This window comes from Pundamilia nyererei, unplaced genomic scaffold (genome assembly GCF_000239375.1).
Source record: "Pundamilia nyererei isolate P.nyererei 1_Seehausen unplaced genomic scaffold, PunNye1.0 scaffold00014, whole genome shotgun sequence".
NCBI lineage: Eukaryota > Metazoa > Chordata > Actinopteri > Cichliformes > Cichlidae > Pundamilia > Pundamilia nyererei.
The window spans coordinates 5,353,150-5,373,306 of NW_005187415.1; the positions used below are offsets into that span (position 1 = coordinate 5,353,150).

A 20,157-nucleotide genomic window follows, 5' to 3' on the forward strand; every position below is an offset into this window, starting at 1 on the left:
TTAAAGCATGAATCATTAATCTTCATGAAGTAGTAGGCCTAGTCTGAAAGTGTTTCTTTTTTAACATAACTAAAAAATGCCTCGGGGAGGCGCTTCAGATAAATTGAGCTGGGCGGATCAAATCAAGATATCTTAGATGAAAGGGATTTTTCTCTAAAAGTTGCTTTTCTTCTTGAAATAAGTATAGATATTTTACCCAGCGGCAATTTGCTTCCTATTTGAGTCTAAACAAATTAGACTGGAAGGCATCTACTTAAATGCGCGTTGATATCACAGCGCCGCCTATGCGTAAAAATTAAAAACTGGGAAATATATTTATTAGCACGTCTTGTCGGGCGTGGCAGGCTTCTCTGCCGGGGGGTTGCTGTAACCGTAGCCTGCTCCGGGGCTGCTAGATGCTCTATGATGGATGGAGAGTGACAGATCGGGGTTAGCCGCCAGGGGAGTGCATTTTTCTTCCAGCGCACGGTCCTACCCAAGGAGAAAGCGAAGAAGGAAAGATACTGGACGCAAAGGAGGAAAGGAAGAGATACAGAGAGAGAAGAGACCGATTTCTACCCCTCCTCTTTCCTTCTCTCTCTCTTCTCTACTCCCGTGCATCACAGCCTGGTGGGCTTTACCCGGACTGCACCGCATTGACGCTGCTGCTGCCGACCCAACCCAATGAATTAACATCATTCACATACTCGCAGAGGATCTGGGTTTTCGCACAGCTAGAAACTGGATGCTGTGCTGATTTGTGCGTGCATATGCAACAATTCCCTCTCTCTGGATCCGGACACTGACTCGCTGTCCTGCTAATGCCAAGACTTTGAAAACGAGGAGGAGGGGGCGTTTTGGAGATTATTGCAGCTGCAGTGCAAATAGTGCAGAAGAAGACAGTGGGATACTTGCAAGTTTGCAGAGCGAATGTAACCCTGTGCTATTTATTGTACGGTTTCCAACATGGGTGTTGACTAAAAAGAAGATTATCCCCCGAGCTCCATAGAGGTGTGATGATCATGCACTCGTGAAGATTTAAACTGCGCTCAGTAATTTCCTGGATCATGCAGATTCTGCCGCCTAGGACGTTATTCGTGTTACTGGCCCATATACATGTATTGCTATCTTTGAGAAATAATGGAGGAGTTCGGATTAAAGATGAGAGCAACAGCAGCGCGTACTCTGGCAAGACTTTCCAGGGGTCTCTCCGGGAGAGTCATCAAAACAAAGCCCGGGACCGTACGCTCTTGCCCGAGTACGCCACAGGTGCGTCTTCGGCAGAGCTGCAGGCACAGCGGGCAATTATCAGAGGGACGCTTAACTCCACTCACCCCTGGAAGAGGGTAATTGCAGAAGAAATTCGGCGAAATGGACACAGCAAACGCGACTACAATAGGACTCTGACACCCGTGGAGGATCCCAACGCCGTCTCACATTGGGACTCGACGCGCCACCATAATAGGAGGATAAAGTTGAATGGCGGGTTTAGTAGTACGGGGACGCCAGCAGGTGGACACTACAATGCGGCTAAGCCATCTTCAATGGGTTGGGGAGACGGAGGAGGGGGACCCGAGGAGGGTGAGAGGCACAAGAGAGGCACAAAAGATGAACAGAAGAAAGCGTGGAAGAGGGGGAGAAACCGGTTGAACAAAAGCTCTGTAGTTTTGGCTCAACCTCACGCGTCACCGTGGGAACCCATGCCCAAACCGGTGGCCCTCACCTCCACCGAACTGCCCTTTGACCTCTTCACCAGGAGGAGTGAGTTTTTCACTTTCCGAGAGGAGAACCCCTGGGACGCCACGCCGATCACCCCTCCCAGCTCGCAGGATTTCGAGAACGAGATCAAGAACCCCTTTTACCCAGTGACGAGTGAGACTTACGGCGCTTACGCGATCACGTGCGTCTCCGGGGTCATTTTCCTGGTGGGCATAGCGGGAAACATTGCCATCCTGTGCATCGTGTGCCAGAACTACTACATGAAGAGTATCTCCAACTCTCTGTTGGCAAATTTAGCTGTGTGGGATTTTGTGCTCATCTTCTTCTGCCTGCCCATGGTGGTGTTCCACGAACTGACGAAGTCCTGGCTGCTGGGAGAATTTGCCTGCAAAGTGGTGCCCTATGTGGAGGTAATTCTGCCCAGCTTTCATTTGTGTCTTTTTTCTGCTTTAAATTTCTCACATGCGTAGGTGAAATGTTTTGAATTGATCACTTCAGTGATATCAGATGATGAAGGGGCTCAGTCAATGTCATTTAGGTGTCATGCTCTTCATTGGCTGCCTATATAGAGATTTAATTTAAGAGTTTGGTTTCACTTTCAAAGGACTGACAGACCTGAAAGTACACACAGTCACAGGATGACAGCTCACCCAATAACAAGGCAATCTGTTTGGCACTTGTGCATCTGCTGCAACTGGAGAGGAATCTCACTTAGCCCTGGAGGCATCAAACACACAAACAAGCACAGATACGCACCAGCATGTTTGACAGCCACTCGCTATCTGCCATTTACTTTGGCTCATAAACCACTGCTTTCATCATACATACACCTGAGGAAGGCATTGCACACGCACATATACTAAGACAGCCTCTTTCCTTGCCTTTTTTGTACCCTCCCCTTCCCACGCACCAGCATTCATAAGCAGTAGTAGTATGCTGATACCTTTCCTTTGTGTTTTTACTGCAATTACACCAGTGTCAGATTCACCCACAAGCGCAATGTCTTTTGTGTAAAACAGGGGATTCCAGCTCAGGCACAGCTTAAGCTTGCTTTGAATGGCTGTTGGCATGACCCGCCTCAAGTGAACATGAAGGGGGGAGGTTACATATGTGTTTAAAGATGCTTGATTTGAAGACGGAGAAATTGTGGGCAACCCGTCTGAGTCATGACTATGTAAGAATTATTTTGTTTGCAGCCAAAGGTAGAAAGAAAGATAAGAGTAAATGTCAGATTGTGTAACCAGGCAAGAAGCCAGAGTCAGTGATCAGAATTTAACTTCAACTCCTCCCTCCAGATGCTACAGAGCCTGCAAACAGGAAGAGCTGTTATCTAATAATATCTTACCAGCCATACAGCAAAAACCTGTTGAGATGTTAAAGATACCTATGCCTGACTTATAATCTACACTAAGGTTTGGTTGAAAGGCCATCTGTTCAGGCCATTGAAACGGTGTCCCTTTATGTCTAAATTTGGTTTAAAAGTGAAGGTCACTCTTTTTCAACAACTCTACAAACTCCTCACATAATTGGCAGATTTAAACCTAGACCTAGTCCCCTTTGCTTCCTAAACTTTCACTTTTAAACAAAAAATAAGCCCCAAGAAGATAAATTTTCACCTTTTACATTTAAACCAAATGTATAGATAGAGGGGTCGCCTTTTTAAAGTGGTCAAATTTAGCCTAGGAAGATATGTTCATGGGCTTGTGGTGCATGTCGGGTATTGGTATTGGTGAATCTTATATTAGCTTTCTGAAGAGTTTCCGTTGCTTTCATGAAGTTTCCATGCAACTGTAATTGTAAGGGTGTTGAGACAGAGCTGAAGGCCAATTTCTAGGGCAATGCTCGAGTGTACAATGGGCTTCTAAATCCAAGACCAGTCGGTGCTTTTTCTTCATTTTAGCTCAATTGTCAGCTTATGGTCACATATGCTCACTGGCTATTATTTGTTCAGTGAAGTTATAAAGGTAAAGGTCCACTCACACTTTGCTAGAGTCTGACTGATGGAATTTTTAAAGCTGATACCGATATTTGGTGATTTAAAAAATCCGATATTTTGATATATCAGCTGGTATTTTGTTTTTTTATATTCAGACACACAAACATAAGCAGATTTTTTAAAGTCCTTTATAAGATAATATGATAATGGAGTTTAAAAAAACCTGTGAGTCTGCAGAGTGCTCCTTGGTGGAAAAACTTGTAATTTCAACACTCAAAACATAATACCATATTGTAAATACTATTATATTTTTTTTATTTACTGTGCTAAGTGCCTTCTTTTTACTTTATATTTTATACTTTTACTACGTTTACTATGGTTATTATGTTACTGTGCTGCTTCTTGTTTTATTGCTGCTGGCCTCTGTGAACTACCAAACAAATTTCGTTGTATAACTACAATGACAATAAAGTTCTTTATCTTTATCTTATCTCATCTATAATAATAAATGCAGATACCAGTATATATCAGGAAAAGGCTAATATAGGCTGATGTATCGGTCAGGCTCTGCACTTTACCAGGCCTACATTTTTTGCAGAAGCTGCAAAAAATGATCAATAATAAGTAGAGATTATATTTAGCATTGCATACTTACTCTTTAGTGTATAATAACATCCTCGTATTTAGTATCAGTCCACTGTGCACCGTGTTGCAAACACCTTGTGACTGCATATGTTTTAATTATTGGGGGATCAAAGAGAAACAGGCCCCCTACCTGTGTTATTGCGTATGAGCTTCCCAGGGACCACGGGATAATATTTAATAACCTGACTAACACATATCCACCGCACAGACCAAATGGTTATTTTTAATACACAATGTGTTGTTGTGAAGTAGCTGTACACACCTGTCTCCATGTGTTTATTGCTTCATTTCAAGATGTGTTTTAATATACATATGTATCAGGACATGTGCACAGGGCACTGTCTGTGTTCCGTGTGTGTATTTGTGCATGCATGTATCAAACAGGCTGTGAGTAATGCAGCCCAGGGCTCAATCTTTCCCTGTGGAACATTCAGCGAAACACACACACTCACCCTATGGAGTGACTTCTTTCTTCACTTAACCCAAATTGAGTCACAGGGGATATTATCATTTGAAATAAGGACACAGTCTCAGTCACACTTAGCCTGCATAAATACACAACACAGACAGACACAGAACCCCATTCAGGTATGTATTCAAATCAGGAGATTCTATAGATAATGCATGAGTGTCTGTGCAAAGAGAGGAGCCTCCCGTGGAGCTGCTTTAAGTAAATCTTGTTTTATTCAGTGCTTAGTCGAGTGTGGAATTTCTAAACCTTAAAGAAAAAGCAATTTTGGTGTGAGATGTGAGCAAACACGGCGGGAAATACTGCACAAAATAAAAATGTGAGCCAGTCTGCCAGCCCACATCATTTCAGATACAGTGCCTGTTCACACCGCACACTGCCCCTCTTGGCAGTAAGGGGACAGAGCCCCAAAAAAAGGCAAAACTAATGGACAATAATTGGGTCTTTGCACCTGGCAGTTTATTAGAATAAGACCTGAAACTAGAGTAAAATAACAAATAAATGGAGCAGTAAGCATTGTATAAGCCAGAAGGAAAAAGAAGTCATTTGTCAAGGTTGATTTAAAGCTATGCTTTTGTAAAAGAGTGATTTATATACATCTTATTAACCCCAATTAAAGAAATGCTTGTAAATCATTACAGAAAAAGGCATCTGAGATATTACAATGTCACAGAAACATTGATTGAATGTCCATCTTTTTCTGATAATATTGTGTTACTTTTTAGCATTAGGCACATGGTTTGATGGACAAAATTCAACCAAAATGCAAAATCCTACTAACTGGATCTCACACAAAATTTGTACACTTATATTTAAGCAGTCATGCAAGTATTGTACAACTGAACCCATATGCAACAGCCTAATGACTTCTCCCATTAGTAGACAGATAGATGATTGGTAATCATCATCATGGGATATACATCTCCCTAAAGATGCATTGTAATTAGTGTGATACTGGCAATCTCAATACTAGTGTAGCCATATAGCATCTGCTTAGAGCCATTAGAACCTGAACTGATTATATTTGCTATGTACAACTTGTGCTTTTATTTACTATATACATTTCTAAGTGTTTTTATGTGAGAACTTTGAGTGTGACAACAGTAACAGGACTTTAGCTCATAAAAAAAAGAATCCTTTATGATCCGTCTGTTTATTGCCTGTCTCTACTGCCGTTCATCCAACCTGTTTTCAGTCTTTCATATTTTGACCAAAACTGATTCTCTGACTATCATGAATTTCCTAACTTTTGGGATACATTAAGTATGTTCTAGCTTATCTAATTCATTGAAAGTTCCTTCTTTCTAACTCTAAGCAGAGTATATAAAAATCTATAAGGCCAATATCATCCTTCAGTTTAGGCTTAGTTTAGTTTGTGCCTTGTGTATTTGGCCTTGTTGGTATTTTCTGTAGTCGGGGCTTCAACAGGCAGACATAGACCGTTGAAGAGGCTGGAGGAAAAGAGAGTGCAAGAGAAAGCTTGAGTATGAGGAGAGAGTGAACAGGGCTGCACGGACCCACCGAGGGCCACAATGCACAGTGTCGAAATTGGCGATAATGGCAGGACATACATCAGCTTGACATATACACACTCACCGTGCACAGACTGAGCCGCAGACCCTCAGGAAACTGAATTAGAATTTGGTCTGCTCTTTATGTCTGCTGTATGAAGTACAGTAGTGGAATATAGGAAGGAATATAAAGTCAGTTGCAATTATGATTTTCTTTCTAAAGAAAGAATCCAAAATGATAGCCTTGCTAATGAAATCAAAAATATTTATCTTCATTTACCATACCGTTATGTTTCGATCTTTAGAGGTCTACCAGAGGTCATGAAATAGGAATGTCTTACTATTTACAGTTATATGTGTCCAAGCCTATGTCGGTTTAAAATCTAGGTAACCATCTAGCCTGTAGACACACACACACACACATTCACAAAGTCAGTAGGGTGTGGTGTTTCGCCATATGGGTGGAATGGCCTTCTCCCTACTGATCACTGCCTGCGGCTGTTCTCCCCCCTCTCCTCTTCGCATCAGCTATCTGTGATTAGAAACAAGCCTTGGGACATGCACACTCACATACACTTAGAGACAGAATGAATATTACATTAATATAAACTGAAATGCAGATGTACACTTACAACGCGTAGACACTGACAAACACAAATTAAGTACACAAACACAAACTAGATCTCGCGCCCTTTGCATTCTCAGCCTGTCAGGCATGCGAGTAATTGTTAATTGGAGTATACGTATTTGAATTATTCAGAGTATGTGATTAGAAGCTCTTCATTATGCATAATGGTGAGTCCATTCAGCCAGCTCTTTGTCCATGGATGAGTAGATTTGGTGTTTTGTATGTTCAGACAAGTTCAAATAACAGCATGAAGCAAAGATCGGGGTTGCCGTTGGACGCAGTTGCCTAAATTGGTAATTACTCATGTAAATGAAATATTCATTGGGTGATTATCATTATGAATTATGTGGAGTGAAAACAAGCAGCATATCAGCTTTACATCAACATAGAATAGGTCAGCACAAAAGTCAGGCTTCATAGAAGAGAATAGAACATGAAAGCTGTTCTGTTTTGTATTGCTTTCAGTGTAACACTTCCAGGCAGGAATCAATGACCTGGAACAGGACTTTTCCAGCCGCCACTGTAGAATGAGAGCATTCTTTTTTTTCTTTTTTTTTTTGCGTCCAGGGTAAATCTGCCACACGTCAGGATATAATTCAATGAAAGAGAAATTTATTGTCTGGAAGAAACAGACAGAAAAAAAAAGAAAGCAATGACATAGATCACTGTTGCTCTTAATGTAATTAAAAAAAATACAAAGCAGCCCATTAAGTACTCATTCCCGTTCTTTGTGCATGTGTAATGCACAATGTAGTGTATTGCACATACACACTTTTTATATATTTGTTTCCGAAGCTTTTGAACACGTGTTCTTTCATCACAAGAGCAAAATCATGTAAGCCACAACTACTGAGCAACGTCATCCACAGACGAGAGCTTTGGAAACATAAATGGACCACATGTTTTTTTGTTGTTGTTGTTTTAATAAACCATTGGAAGTATGTTTTTTTTATTCTGTTTTTAAAGATTACTTTATTGAAACTGAGATTACCAGTACCAGTCATACAGTCTGTAGGAAATGGCAGTAGAGGGCATTGGAGGATGGGCTGCTGTCCTCCTTAATGCAGGGCCTTTTACATCAAATTAATGCCTTATTTTTCCACGCTAATGTGCTATTATTCAAAACATGTCTCTGCAACAACCTGAAATGCCATTGCAATATTCAGTGATAATTGGCAAAATGAACTGCTCCTTCTCCACCACTCTATTTTACATAAGAGTGAGATACACAGCGTAGTGTATTGGAAAAAACATAACGTGCTAATTGCTCGCTACTTTTAAAAGGATGACTTAAACACAGTACAAAATAATTATCTTTGTTAATATTTCCTCTTTTTTTCTAAATTAAGAAGTGACTAGTTACTTGTCTTTTTCAGCACAGTTAGCTTGTTTTAACATCAACTCTATAGCAGAACACCACTGAGTAGCAGCTTGAGAGCTCCAGCAGAGCCTTACTGCCTCAGCTGACTACGGCAGCCTGCAGCACCCAATGTGCCGCTGAACTCCATTTACCCAAGATGGATTTCAACATGAATAGTGGACTCCTGCAGCATTCTCAGTGCTGAATATCATGGACGATGTTTGAATTTCTGTTGATATAACTTCTACCCTTAATAAAGAATAAGTAGACGTCCAGCCTTTAGTTGCACTATATGGACAGAAGTGCTGGAACATCTGCAAGTTAAATCTACAGGAGCTACTCTATTGAAACCCATACCATAAAGTTTTCAGTGCACACTTTTATCATTCCTGATGAATCCTGATGATTTATTGTCGTCACCCCACCGGGCAGCTGGGGAGTGGCGTGACAGCACGGCCACGCTGGTCCTGACAGACTAGACAGTCATTAGAACAGCTTTGTAAATAATCTACTAATATGTAGTGTGTTGAATCCTATCAAAGACAAAAGAACTCATAAAACCAATATTTTGTTTTTGCTATTATATTTATTGCATTTCCTCCTCCAAACTGTGTTACCCCTTTGGTTTGAGAGGCTAGCAACACATTACCTGGTAACAGTAGTGTCACTGGCCTCTGCCTGTGTGTTTACAATGATTTTGTCAAGTTAGGGCTAGTTAGGTTTTTTCCTATAATTCAGTTCAGTTCAGTTTTATTTGTATATCGCCAGATCACAACAACAGTCAAGGCACTATAGTCCAAAGACGTGCATATTAGATGAAGTGATGATTCTACATTAGCATTACATTAGTGTGCCTGAATGATTGTCTGTCTCTTTTTATGTGCCCCGTGATAGGGTACACCCAACGCAAGTTACCAGTCTGTCTGCCAAAGTCAGCTGGGATAGCTTTCAGTCACCTATAACGTAAGAAAATGGATGGACTCACGAAAGATAACAGAATACAAGCAATAGATATTTAACAGCAGAAGCTGTTTTTGTTTTGCTAGCATGAGCAGGTCCACAAGGTTGGATTTTGTCTGCTATTACCCTCCATATACATCAACCATATAGAAAGATAATTTCAAAAATTCAGCATAAACATGGGCATGAGCAGAGGACCTGCCTTCTAACCCTGATCTATCCGCTGTCTCTGTTGCTCATGCAGCCCACCTGATGGATGGTTGCTGTCATTGGCAGGGTCTCTCTGGTTAGAGTTATGGTCTTCTGGAGCCTGCACTGGGTCACACACTCCTGTAAGAGAAAAGCAATGCAGGTGGAATAACCCTTTGGCTCATTACTACCAGACTGGTTGTCTATGTGTGTGGTTGTGTTTGCGCATTGTTGTGTTTCGACATTAGCCCATTCATCACTTGATAACACCCATTACCCTCTGACAGTGGCTGTAGTCACAGTATGGCCCCAAATGCTCCACCAGTCCTTGTTAAGAGCCAATTAATAACTTGAGCCTTTGTACCACCAGCTCACAAGACCTTTAATCAGCAACTTAATGGGCCGTTATTAAAAAACAGCACCAGGGGAAAATGTCTTTCTCACCTGCTGTGCAGATGGACTGCCAGAATTTTAAAAACACGTGTTGTAGATGAAAGGCCTTTTCATGGCTTTGTTTTTTTTTTCTGAGCTCTTGAAGTCCAAGGTTGAGAAGCAATTCATCATATAAAGTGGAAAAACTGCATTGACCTCTTTTGCAAATTGTCTATCATCAGGTGGTAACAGGTGGTTTTGATATTATTTAATATTTGGTATTATTTGGTAGTTAGGGGTTCCAATCACAGAACTAAAGGGAATCATAAAGTCAATTTTTGTTTCTATTATTAAATACAGTTGTGGTCAGAAGTCTACATACTCCCATCATGTGCATTAAAATGCTAATTTGGGGCTTTTAATAATTTCTTTGAACTGCTCTTTTCCAGGGTGAAGATGGTTCAGCATGCATCTTTAATGACTTACACAATAAGAACAGAATGTATAAGTTTGAATTTATTTTGGATTTTCTCTTGGATTTTTCTCTAATCCGCACAGGGCAAAAGTATACAGATGTGTGGTTCATTCTCATGGGAATACCCAACTCTGTGCAAGTTTTCTAGCTGATATGAACTTGAAGAATTTGGAAGTAGTCGTCCTTTATCATTCCATCCACTTTGTGCAATGTACCAGTACCACTGGCAGCAAAACAGCGCTACCACCACCGTGCTTAACAATTTGTACAGTGTTTTGAGGACTGAACGCCTCATCTTTACTCCTCCAAACAAACCTTTTCTCATTGTGACCAAACAGCTTGTTGTTCTCAATTGACTGTAAAGCTTTTCTCCAGACAGCATTTGGCTTGTTTGTTTGAGCAGCTGCAAATTTTTGTCGAGCTTGAAGGTGTCAGTTTTGGAGTAGGGGCTTCTTTCTTGCTTGGCACCCTCTTAGTCCATGACCATGTACAACTCACTTCACTATGGACAGTGACGCTGGTGTTCCAGCAGTTTCCAGGTTATGGTTCCTGGGTTGTTCCTGATTATCCTAAATTTTGTCTCATTTGAGGTCGACGGTTTGTGCAAAGTGGTTAAACATCTGTAACTTGTACTTGCTTACAATTGTTTGAACTATAATCTTGGAATCTCCAATTATTTATAAATGTATCTAAGAAACTTTTTCAACTTGTGATTTGTCCTTCTTAGATCTTTATTGAGTTCCTCTGCTTGACTGATACTCGGTATCGGAAAGAAAAGAAAAAAAATAACTATGATTCTAAAAATCTCAAGCTATTCCTTTAGAAAGAGACAGGAGGTATAAAATCAACAGGAGTGTACATATATTATTTATTTGGGGGAGGTTTATTTCAGAGCATTACTGTTGCAGGATTTCTGTCCCTGAAGCTAACAGACCTGTTGTCTTGCCTGCAGGTAAACTGAACATGACAAGGTCAATGCTGCTGGTTGGGATAAATGCCACATTAACATTGTTAATCATTCTGAGGATGTCGTGGGTTATTTCTTTCTTTCTGTCACTCAGTGAGTTAGACTCACTGACGTGTTTCTCTGCTATTGTTCAGCTCTCATTCTCTCTCTTTCCCTTTCATTCTCTGACTCCCTCTTTACTTTCCATTCCTCTTCTGCCTCTGTTTCTCATTCTCTCATTTGCATTTCCCCCTTCCACAAACACACTGACAGCTTCACCCCCCTAAACCCTCCACCCCCACCCGCCCTGACTGTTGGACTCTCTCTCTCTCTCATCCGGTACAAAGCTATGCTTGTTCATCTTGCCCTTGCTCTCCGCCCTGACATGCTGATCAAAGCTTGGTTGCCTTTAAAACCAATTTCAGGCCTGTTGTTCTATTTATGAAATATTCAGCATTTGCAACTACCTGTTCTTGTGTACGCGATGGATATTTGTGTCTGTCACAAGTGGGTCAGACACAGAGACTAATATGATGTTTCACAATAATAAAGGTAGAAAAAAATGGAGAAAAACACTGGTTTAAACAGCAGGTTGGTGGACTCAAAGCCAGAGGTGTGCGCCTGAGATGACCAATTAGGAATATACCATCTCACAGACTTCTGAAACTGAGCATTTAGATGAGTCTGAAGTCTGAACCTCTGGCCTCTGGCTATGTTTAATATGGGCATCCACCACTGTAACCAGTATATGACAGAAAGAAAAAAGAAAAATAATCTATACAACATATTCAAATGTTAAATAGTGGATTTAAATGCAATCAGCTATTATTTGAGTGCAAGAACACCTTTTTGTTCTACAGGGTGGGCCATTTATATGGATACACCGTAATAACATGGGAATGGTTGGTGATATCAAAGTCCTGTTTGTGGCACATTAGTATATGCGAGGGGGCAAATTCCTCAAGATGGGTGGTGACCATGGTGGCCATTTAGAAGTCGGCCATCTTGGAATACAACTTTTGTTTTTTCAATAGGAAGATGGCCATGTGACACTTCAAACTTATTGGTAATGTCACAAGAAAAACAATAGTGTGCTTGGTTTCAACGTAACTTTATTCTTTCATGGGTTATTTACAAGTTTCTATTGGTTCACAGCCATTGACATGTCAAAGTGGTTAACACGTGAGGAGCGAATCGAAATTGTGTTGATATCTGGTGAACGCAGTAACCGGGTAATTTTAGCAGATTTCAACGCAAGACACCCTACGAGACCACCCATCTCCCTTGCTACTGTTAGCAAACTGCTTGCTAAGTTTCGTGAAACTGGTTCAGTGTTGGATTTGCCAAAATGTGGATGCAAGAAAACTATCACTAATGAAGAAACATCAGTGGCTGTCCTAGCTTCATTCAGCAAGAGCCCACAGCGTAGCACTCGCCGCATGTCACTGGAGAGTGGCATTAGTTGAACATCCCTTCGGCGGATATTAGCTACTCACAAATGGCACCCTTACAAACTCCAGCTACTGCAGCATCTCAACGAGGATGACCCAGATCGGTGCACAGAATTTGCAGAATGGGCAAAACAAAAATTGGAACAGGACCCTCAGTTCACACAGAAGATTTTGTTCAGAGATGAGGCAAACTTTTATGTGAATGGTGAAGTTAACAAACAAAATTGGGCTGACACTAACCCACAATGGATAGATCCCTCCAAGACTGTTGGAACAACAAACAACAAAAGTGATGGTTTGGTGTGGTATATGGGGTACAACGATAGTGGGTCCATTCTTCATCAATGGAAACCTCAAGGCCACTGGATATTTGAAATTGCTTTCTGATGATGTGTTTCCCTCTTTATGCACTGAAGCTGGCACGTTCCCTGAGTTTTTCCAGCAAGATGGTGCACCACCACATTATGGGTGCCAGGTCCGAGCATTCCTAGATGAACAGTTTCCTGGAAAGTGGATTGGTCGTCATGGGCCAGTTGAATGGCCCCCATGGTCTCCCGATCTGACCCCCTTAGACTTTTATCTTTGGGGTCATCTGAAGGCAATTGTCTATGGTGTGAAGAGGTGAGTTGTACAGCACCTGAAACTACGGATACTGGATGCCTATGCTGGTATTTCTCCTGCGGTGTTGCTATCAGTGTGTGAAGAGTGGGAGAAGCGGGTTGCATTGACAATCCAACACAATGGGCAGCACATTGAACACATGTTATAAGTTGTCAGAAACTTGTAAATAACCCATGAAAGAATAAAGTTACGTTGAAACCAAGCACACCATTGTTTTTCTTGTCACATTACCAATAAGTTTGAAGTGTCACATGGCCCTCTTCCTATTGAAAAAACAAAAGTTGTATCCAAGATGGCCAACTTCTAAATGGCCACCATGGTCACCACCCATCTTGAGGAATTTGCCCCCTCACATATACTAATGTGCTACAAACAGGACTTTAATATCACCAACCATTCCCATTTTATTACGGTGTATCCATATAAATGGCCCACCCTGTACATCAAACATCGTGTTTTATGCCTAACATGCATCCCTGCATAGTATGTACACTCAAGAGTGCAGTAGGGCAATAGCAGAACGCAATTTCAGTAAGTGGCATCCACAGTGACGCATGAATCAAACGAGCAGAGTCGCTCTGTGCCTGTACTGCAGCAACATTTGAAGGGTGTGCTTTTTTTTTTTTTTTGCATTTTGTTCATGCTGTAGATGAACAGCATGGGGCTGTCAAATCCTGCTTAAATTTCACTGCTATAACAGCTCCAGACTGACGCTCATCTCTATTACAAGAAGCAGACAGTTGTGCTGTATAAAAACTTGCAGGACTAAGTGTAAGATGACATCTGCCAAGTGTGCTCAAAATTTGACAAACCAAACCAACTAATGGATTAATCGGTTCAGAGTTTGACAAGAAATCATACACAAGATGCTCTAAAAGGAACACGTCTTTCACTACATCCTAAATACACTCAGAAACAAACCAGTGGCAGTTGCAATATTTTGGCACAACAAGTAATAAAACCCCCACCTCCCAAATGCAGTCACATTCATCACAGCTACTGTTCAGAAAGCATACACCTCCCTCATGGTTATGACCCTTTATGAGCCTGCTTAGACCTCCATGTGTATCAGGGTCAGCGTGTGTGCGTGTTCCTGTTTGAACATCTATATCTATCCAGGAAATATGTGTTTAGAACATTAAAGTCAGCTCAAAGGGGCCATCTGGGAAGCTGGCTGTTATAATTAAATTGGATATGAAGGGGCAGGAGTGGAAGCAGTGTTGTATGAGGAAGGACAGAGGGTCAGGGGATGTTAAGGCTGCACATGCTCCAGCTGCAGAGGACCATTTTGCAGGGTCCACACTGTGCCAAAACGATGGCTAATCCAACAGATGCTTTCAGGTGTTGGCGAAATTTGACAATTCTCATATCTAAAAGGCAGACGTAGTGCCAAATAATTAGCTGTTGTGTGCAGATTTTGAATGAGAAATGAACAGGAAAGCATAATATTTTTGGAAGTTTGCTAATTAGATTGTTATTAAACACTAGGTGTAAAGATTCTTTTGAATGAGTGACTCCAGCAACAACAGCTTTTTTCGAGATCCTCCCTTGATATGTAGGTGTGGTGTCTAACTGTCTGCTTTCAGTTCACACACACACACACACACGCATCAAGGGATACTACAGTGTTAATCACAGCTTAGAGCCTTCCACTGTGCCTCTGCTGCCCCACTGCATGTAATTGTGCCACTGTCAGGTGTACCTAACAGCCGGTACCATTACACTTTGTCCTGCTGTCTTTCTATTGGTGGCGGCTGATTTTTCAGCTGGTGAAAGTTGATGTGTTTGTGTGCGATGCAGAGAAACACATTTGTTTACTCTACACGAAGCAGCCCTTCTTCAAGATTCTGAAATATAATTTCTCCATTTAAGATAATTTAGTATCTTTTCTTTGTTATGCTCGATAGCCTGGCAGCCGTGAGTATAACTTTGCAGAGTGTCACAGGCGAATCAGAATTGAAAACAGATAAGCCCATCCGCCTGTTGAAATGACTTTAGATAATCACTTGTGTAAGGCCAGTGTTAGCACAAGCTCTTTTATCCTAATTTCCCCCTCATGCATTCTGTGCTGATGCACAATTTCAAGATATGAGCAACGCTCTTGAGGCAATGCATTTTAGTCAGCTAAGGCCTCTGGATATACGCAGTGTTACGTGTCATGTTAATTTCTGAATAATGTTTAAAGGGCTTCTCTTTGTCTGTTTGCTCAGGTGGCCTCCCTGGGTGTGACCACCTTCACCCTGTGTGCTCTGTGCATCGACCGCTTCCGTGCAGCCACCAATGTCCAGATGTACTACGAGATGATAGAGAACTGCACATCTACTACTGCCAAGCTAGCCGTCATCTGGATCGGCGCCCTCCTCTTGGCACTCCCGGAACTCCTCATTCGACAGCTTGTGGCAGAGGACACGGGAATCCCAGATGAGCCCCCTGTGGAACGCTGCATTATCAGGATATCCACTTCACTGCCTGACATGCTCTATGTGCTGGGCCTGACGTACGAGGGTGCTCGGCTGTGGTGGTGCTTTGGCTGCTACTTTTGTCTCCCCACTCTCTTTACAATCGGGTGCTCATTAGTGACGGCGCGCAAGATTCGGCATGCAGAACAGGCGAGCGTGCGCAGCAACAAGAAGCAGATCCGGTTAGAGAGCCAGATGAACTGCACAGTCGTCGCGTTGGCGATCGTCTACGGCGCGTGCGTGGTGCCTGAGAACATCTGCAACATAGTTTCTGCCTACATGGCGGCCGGAGTTCCTGAGCATACCATGTCCGTGCTGCATCTCCTCTCCCAGCTGCTGCTCTTTTGTCGGGCCGCCGTGACGCCGGCACTGCTGCTCCTCCTGTGTCGTCCGCTAGGCAGGGCATTCCTGGACTGCTGCTGTTGCTGCTGCTGCTGTAACCACGCCCCCTCCTCAGCCACAGCGAGTGACGACAATGAACACGAGTGCACTACTGAGCTGGAGCTGTCGCCGTTCAGCACCATCCGCAGGGAGCTGAGTAACTACACACCTGCTGGGTCCAACTGCTAGACTGACATTACCATCAGGGAAGGTGATGTCACTAGCCTGATATCTGCCTGTGGCTAGTATTTCTCAAGACTCGGCTAGGAGAGATTTGCCTTACCTAGTCCACTTACATCTCTAAATGGGTGCATGAAGGAAGTTGGGTGCTCTAAATATGTTCATCCTGTTATTCAAGATCATCAACTTTACAATATTTGTATAACTGTTTTTCCAGGACATTTAAGAAAAGGCAAAGTTGTCTTTCCACTCTTGCCATGGGGTGCTTCTAAAACTTGGTCAGTACTTATTTTTAGCAGTCCTGCCTGAAACCTTTAAGACTTACTCACTTCCCTTTTGTAGGCCTTGTTTAGCTAAATGTTTTGGGACAGTTGTAATGACCTCCTAACCAGTTGAGGCCTGGTTCTTCACAAGTTAAAGAAATAATCTAATTTGGAGTATTTACACTGTAAATACGTCACAACAAGTAGGGTCTTTCAGTTGTTTGTGATAACAAATGTGGATTTGGCAACCACGAAACAAAAACACGTCCAAGAAAATAATCAATGCTAATCACCTCCCAAATATGTCATAGTTGAAATTATAGAGAATTAGCTAATTACTCATAAAGTGCACCTTGTATAGTAACTCAGACACAACATCTAAGCAGCATCACCTAAACATGTAGGCTCACACTGCCCATAAGAAGTACAGCTAAGTTTACAACCTACATCAGGTGTCAGTTTATGCTTCGTGTAATGGTGCACATATGGGAACAAGGCTTATGATAATTAAACTAGGAAAGGCCATCTCAGCAGTAATGGTAGTTTGCGAAAGGAAAACACAGGGAGGAGGTTTCACTGGAGAATCCAAATGTACACAGCCACACTTACATTGTATATTGAAAAATATCCGCTTGACTCGAGCGAAGCTGGGCTGGTCTCAGAATACAACAAACACGGACGTGTGGGAGTGGACTAATTGAAATCAAATTAGCGTTGCATGAAGTGGAATGGGATTGAATGAAACAATGCAGACTGAATTGAATACGAATAGACCGGAAATTAATGGAACGTAACACCGTGAAATGTAACTGAAAGGGACGGACTCGGCACGAAGTGGACTGAGATAGAAGTATCTGCACTACACTGTTGTATGATGTTACGCCTTACACGTTGGGCTGTATATATACTGTACACTTTCTTTGGTGCTCTTATGATGAATGCGCTGTAAACAACAGATCCATAGGTTCGACTTAGAATCACAAGAAATTTAGCTGCATACTTTGTTTCAGGTCAAGAAGATGGATTACAGTTACCTGGGACTCTTGAATAATGTAAAAGATGAACAAAATCAACAAAGAGTATCACCGAGCTGCTACATTCAGTTACTACCTTTATTCAGAGTGACACAACTAAGAATATAGTGGCACTTTCTTTTACAGTGTAGCACTTACTGGTGTTTACAGATGAATCAAAATATTAGTTACTTAACACTGTACAGTTCGGTAGATACAATAAATAACTAGTGCACACATTTTATCATTGTTGTTTTATAACACATAACTAATTATGTAAGATATTAAAAAAGGCAATAATTTTCTGTCAATAATTCAATACTTAAACCATATAACACCATATTATTTAAAAAAAAAAAAAGTGAAACATTGTAAATACTAGGGAACTGTTGTTGAAGCAAGTATACATTTGCACCAACAACTACAAAGGTCATAGTAAATACAAAGCAGCTCTTATTTTTGTTATTTATCCATCCATCCATCTTCATCCGCTTTATCCAGGGCCGGGTCGCGGGGGCAGCAGCCTAAGCAGAGAAGCCCAGACCTTCCTCTCCCCAGCCATCTCCTCCAGCTTATCCGGGGGAACACCAAGGAGTTCCCAGGCCAGCCGAGAGATATAATCTCTCCAGCGTGTCCTGGGTCTGCCCCGGGGCCTTTTGTTATTTATTTACAGGTTATTTATTTACTATTTCTGAACTGTAAAACAAAGTGCTACTATTAACCCTATGGCAGGACCAGGACCACTGGCTAAACCCCCTACCCTGACTGGTAATTGTCCAGTCATACTTCTGCATCTGTAAATAGACACATTTTGAGCTTTGGCAACAGATAAAAGATGGGTGTAGCTACTGTAGTATCACCTGTTGGTTTCTGAATGTTTCTGCCATCGTTACCTTGGTTGCAAAAATCCAGATGTGACAAAGAGGGCAGAAGGCTCACTGGGCTAATTACTTGTGATTGGCAGCTCATTAGCTAATGGTTGTTCAGTTTCATACCACAGATAACCCCCCATTTTTAAACATAGTATGACCAAGATAAAGAAAAATATAGGGTTAATTTTTCACTCAGTATCACTCAGAATGAGTGACTGAGCCCATAAATTCAACAGGAAAGTGTTACAGAGGTCAAGGCACACAGCTCTTTTCCCCGACACTTTTGTAGGACTGTAAATTTGCTTTTTTGTTTTCACAGATTTATCCCTCTGATGGCCTTCAGACAGGGTTTCAGCCATTTACGTATTAGCTTAATTGTTCTGATATGAAAGCTACGTCCATGTTTTATACTATTTATAGTCATGCTCATTATTTAAATGCACTTAAGATAATAAAAAAAAGATTTATTTGCCTGCAGTGTGTGTTTTTGGGTTTAGTCTTTTAGCAAGAGCAAGATCAGCTAATAGTTAGGACAGCAGTTTTTCATTAAAATGATCAGGAAGGAAGCTGAAGACAGCATTTTCAACCAATTAGTGCTACTTACAATAACATCTTAGTTAAGCTAGCTGAGCTAGCTAGCTGCACCAGTTTTAATCTGCTAATTACAGTAGCAGTTGTAAATGGTGAGCCCTGTTACCGTTTCTAACTTGTGATCCATTTGGTGTGACATTTTGTCACACTGGCTACCGTTTAGCAGTAGTATACAACGAAAGATTGTAAAGAGACATATTTGAACCCAAACCATGAAATGTTCCTAAATTAGGGATGTTTGTGGCTAATTGACAGGTTGCTTAAACATATTATTAATATCTTTTTAATGAACAACGACAATTATATTAATAAAATGATGCACTTTGAGTGGAAGCTGTAAAGGAGGAAAGGGGAAAGTAAATAAATGACAGCCATGCTAACCTGCGCTGTCCTGCAACACTGCAAAAAGGTGCGGGGAGATAGTTGTATGTAAACCTTGTCAGAATAAACTGAAACTATAATCAAGCAACTGAAGCCAGATGTATCCATATGGAAGAAACCAAGTCTACTACTGCTAGCGCTGCTAAGGTTAGCCAAACTAAGCAAAGTAATCTGAGTGTGCATGCTGCACAGCTTAGGAACATTCAAAACATGATTTGATTAACTAGGAACATCATTTTTATATATGATTTCTAAAACACACAAATTTTTTGTTTTTGGCTCACGTTCAACTTCATGTGCTCAGTTTAAATGTTTTTAAACATTAGTTGAATAGTCTAATAGGTAGCAAGTCAGTCACTAGAAATATCCCTATCCCAAACCTCCATCCATCCATCCATCTTCATCCGCTTTGTCCGGGGCCGTGTCTCCGGGGCAGCAGCCTAAGCAAAGAGGCCCAGACCTCCCTCTCCCCAGCCACCTCCTCCAGCTTGTCCGGGGGAATACCAAGGCGTTCCCAGGCCAGCCGAGAGATATAATCTCTCCAGCGTGTCCTGGGTCTGCCCCGGGGCCTCCTCCCGGTGGGACATGCCTGGAACACCTCACCCAGGAGGCGCCCAGGGGGCATCCTTGTCAAATGCCCGAACCACCTCAGCTGGCTCCTTTCGATGTGGAGCAGCAGCTGCTCTACTCTGAGCCCCTCCCGGATGGCCGAACTTCTCACCCTATCTCTAAGGGAGAGGCCAGCCACCCTTCGGA

At 41.9% G+C, this 20,157-nt stretch overlaps 1 protein-coding gene across 1 annotated transcript; it reads left to right on the forward strand.

Annotated features, from left to right (window-relative positions):
- Positions 1-346: 346 nt before the first annotated feature.
- Positions 347-17,904, forward strand: gpr37b (G protein-coupled receptor 37b). The gene is made up of 2 exons (XM_005725267.1): positions 347-2,108; positions 15,472-17,904. Exons 1-2 carry the CDS (start codon positions 1,047-1,049, stop codon positions 16,288-16,290), a joined length of 1,881 nt encoding a protein of 626 aa, XP_005725324.1. The 5' UTR covers positions 347-1,046; the 3' UTR covers positions 16,291-17,904.
- Positions 17,905-20,157: the final 2,253 nt, after the last annotated feature.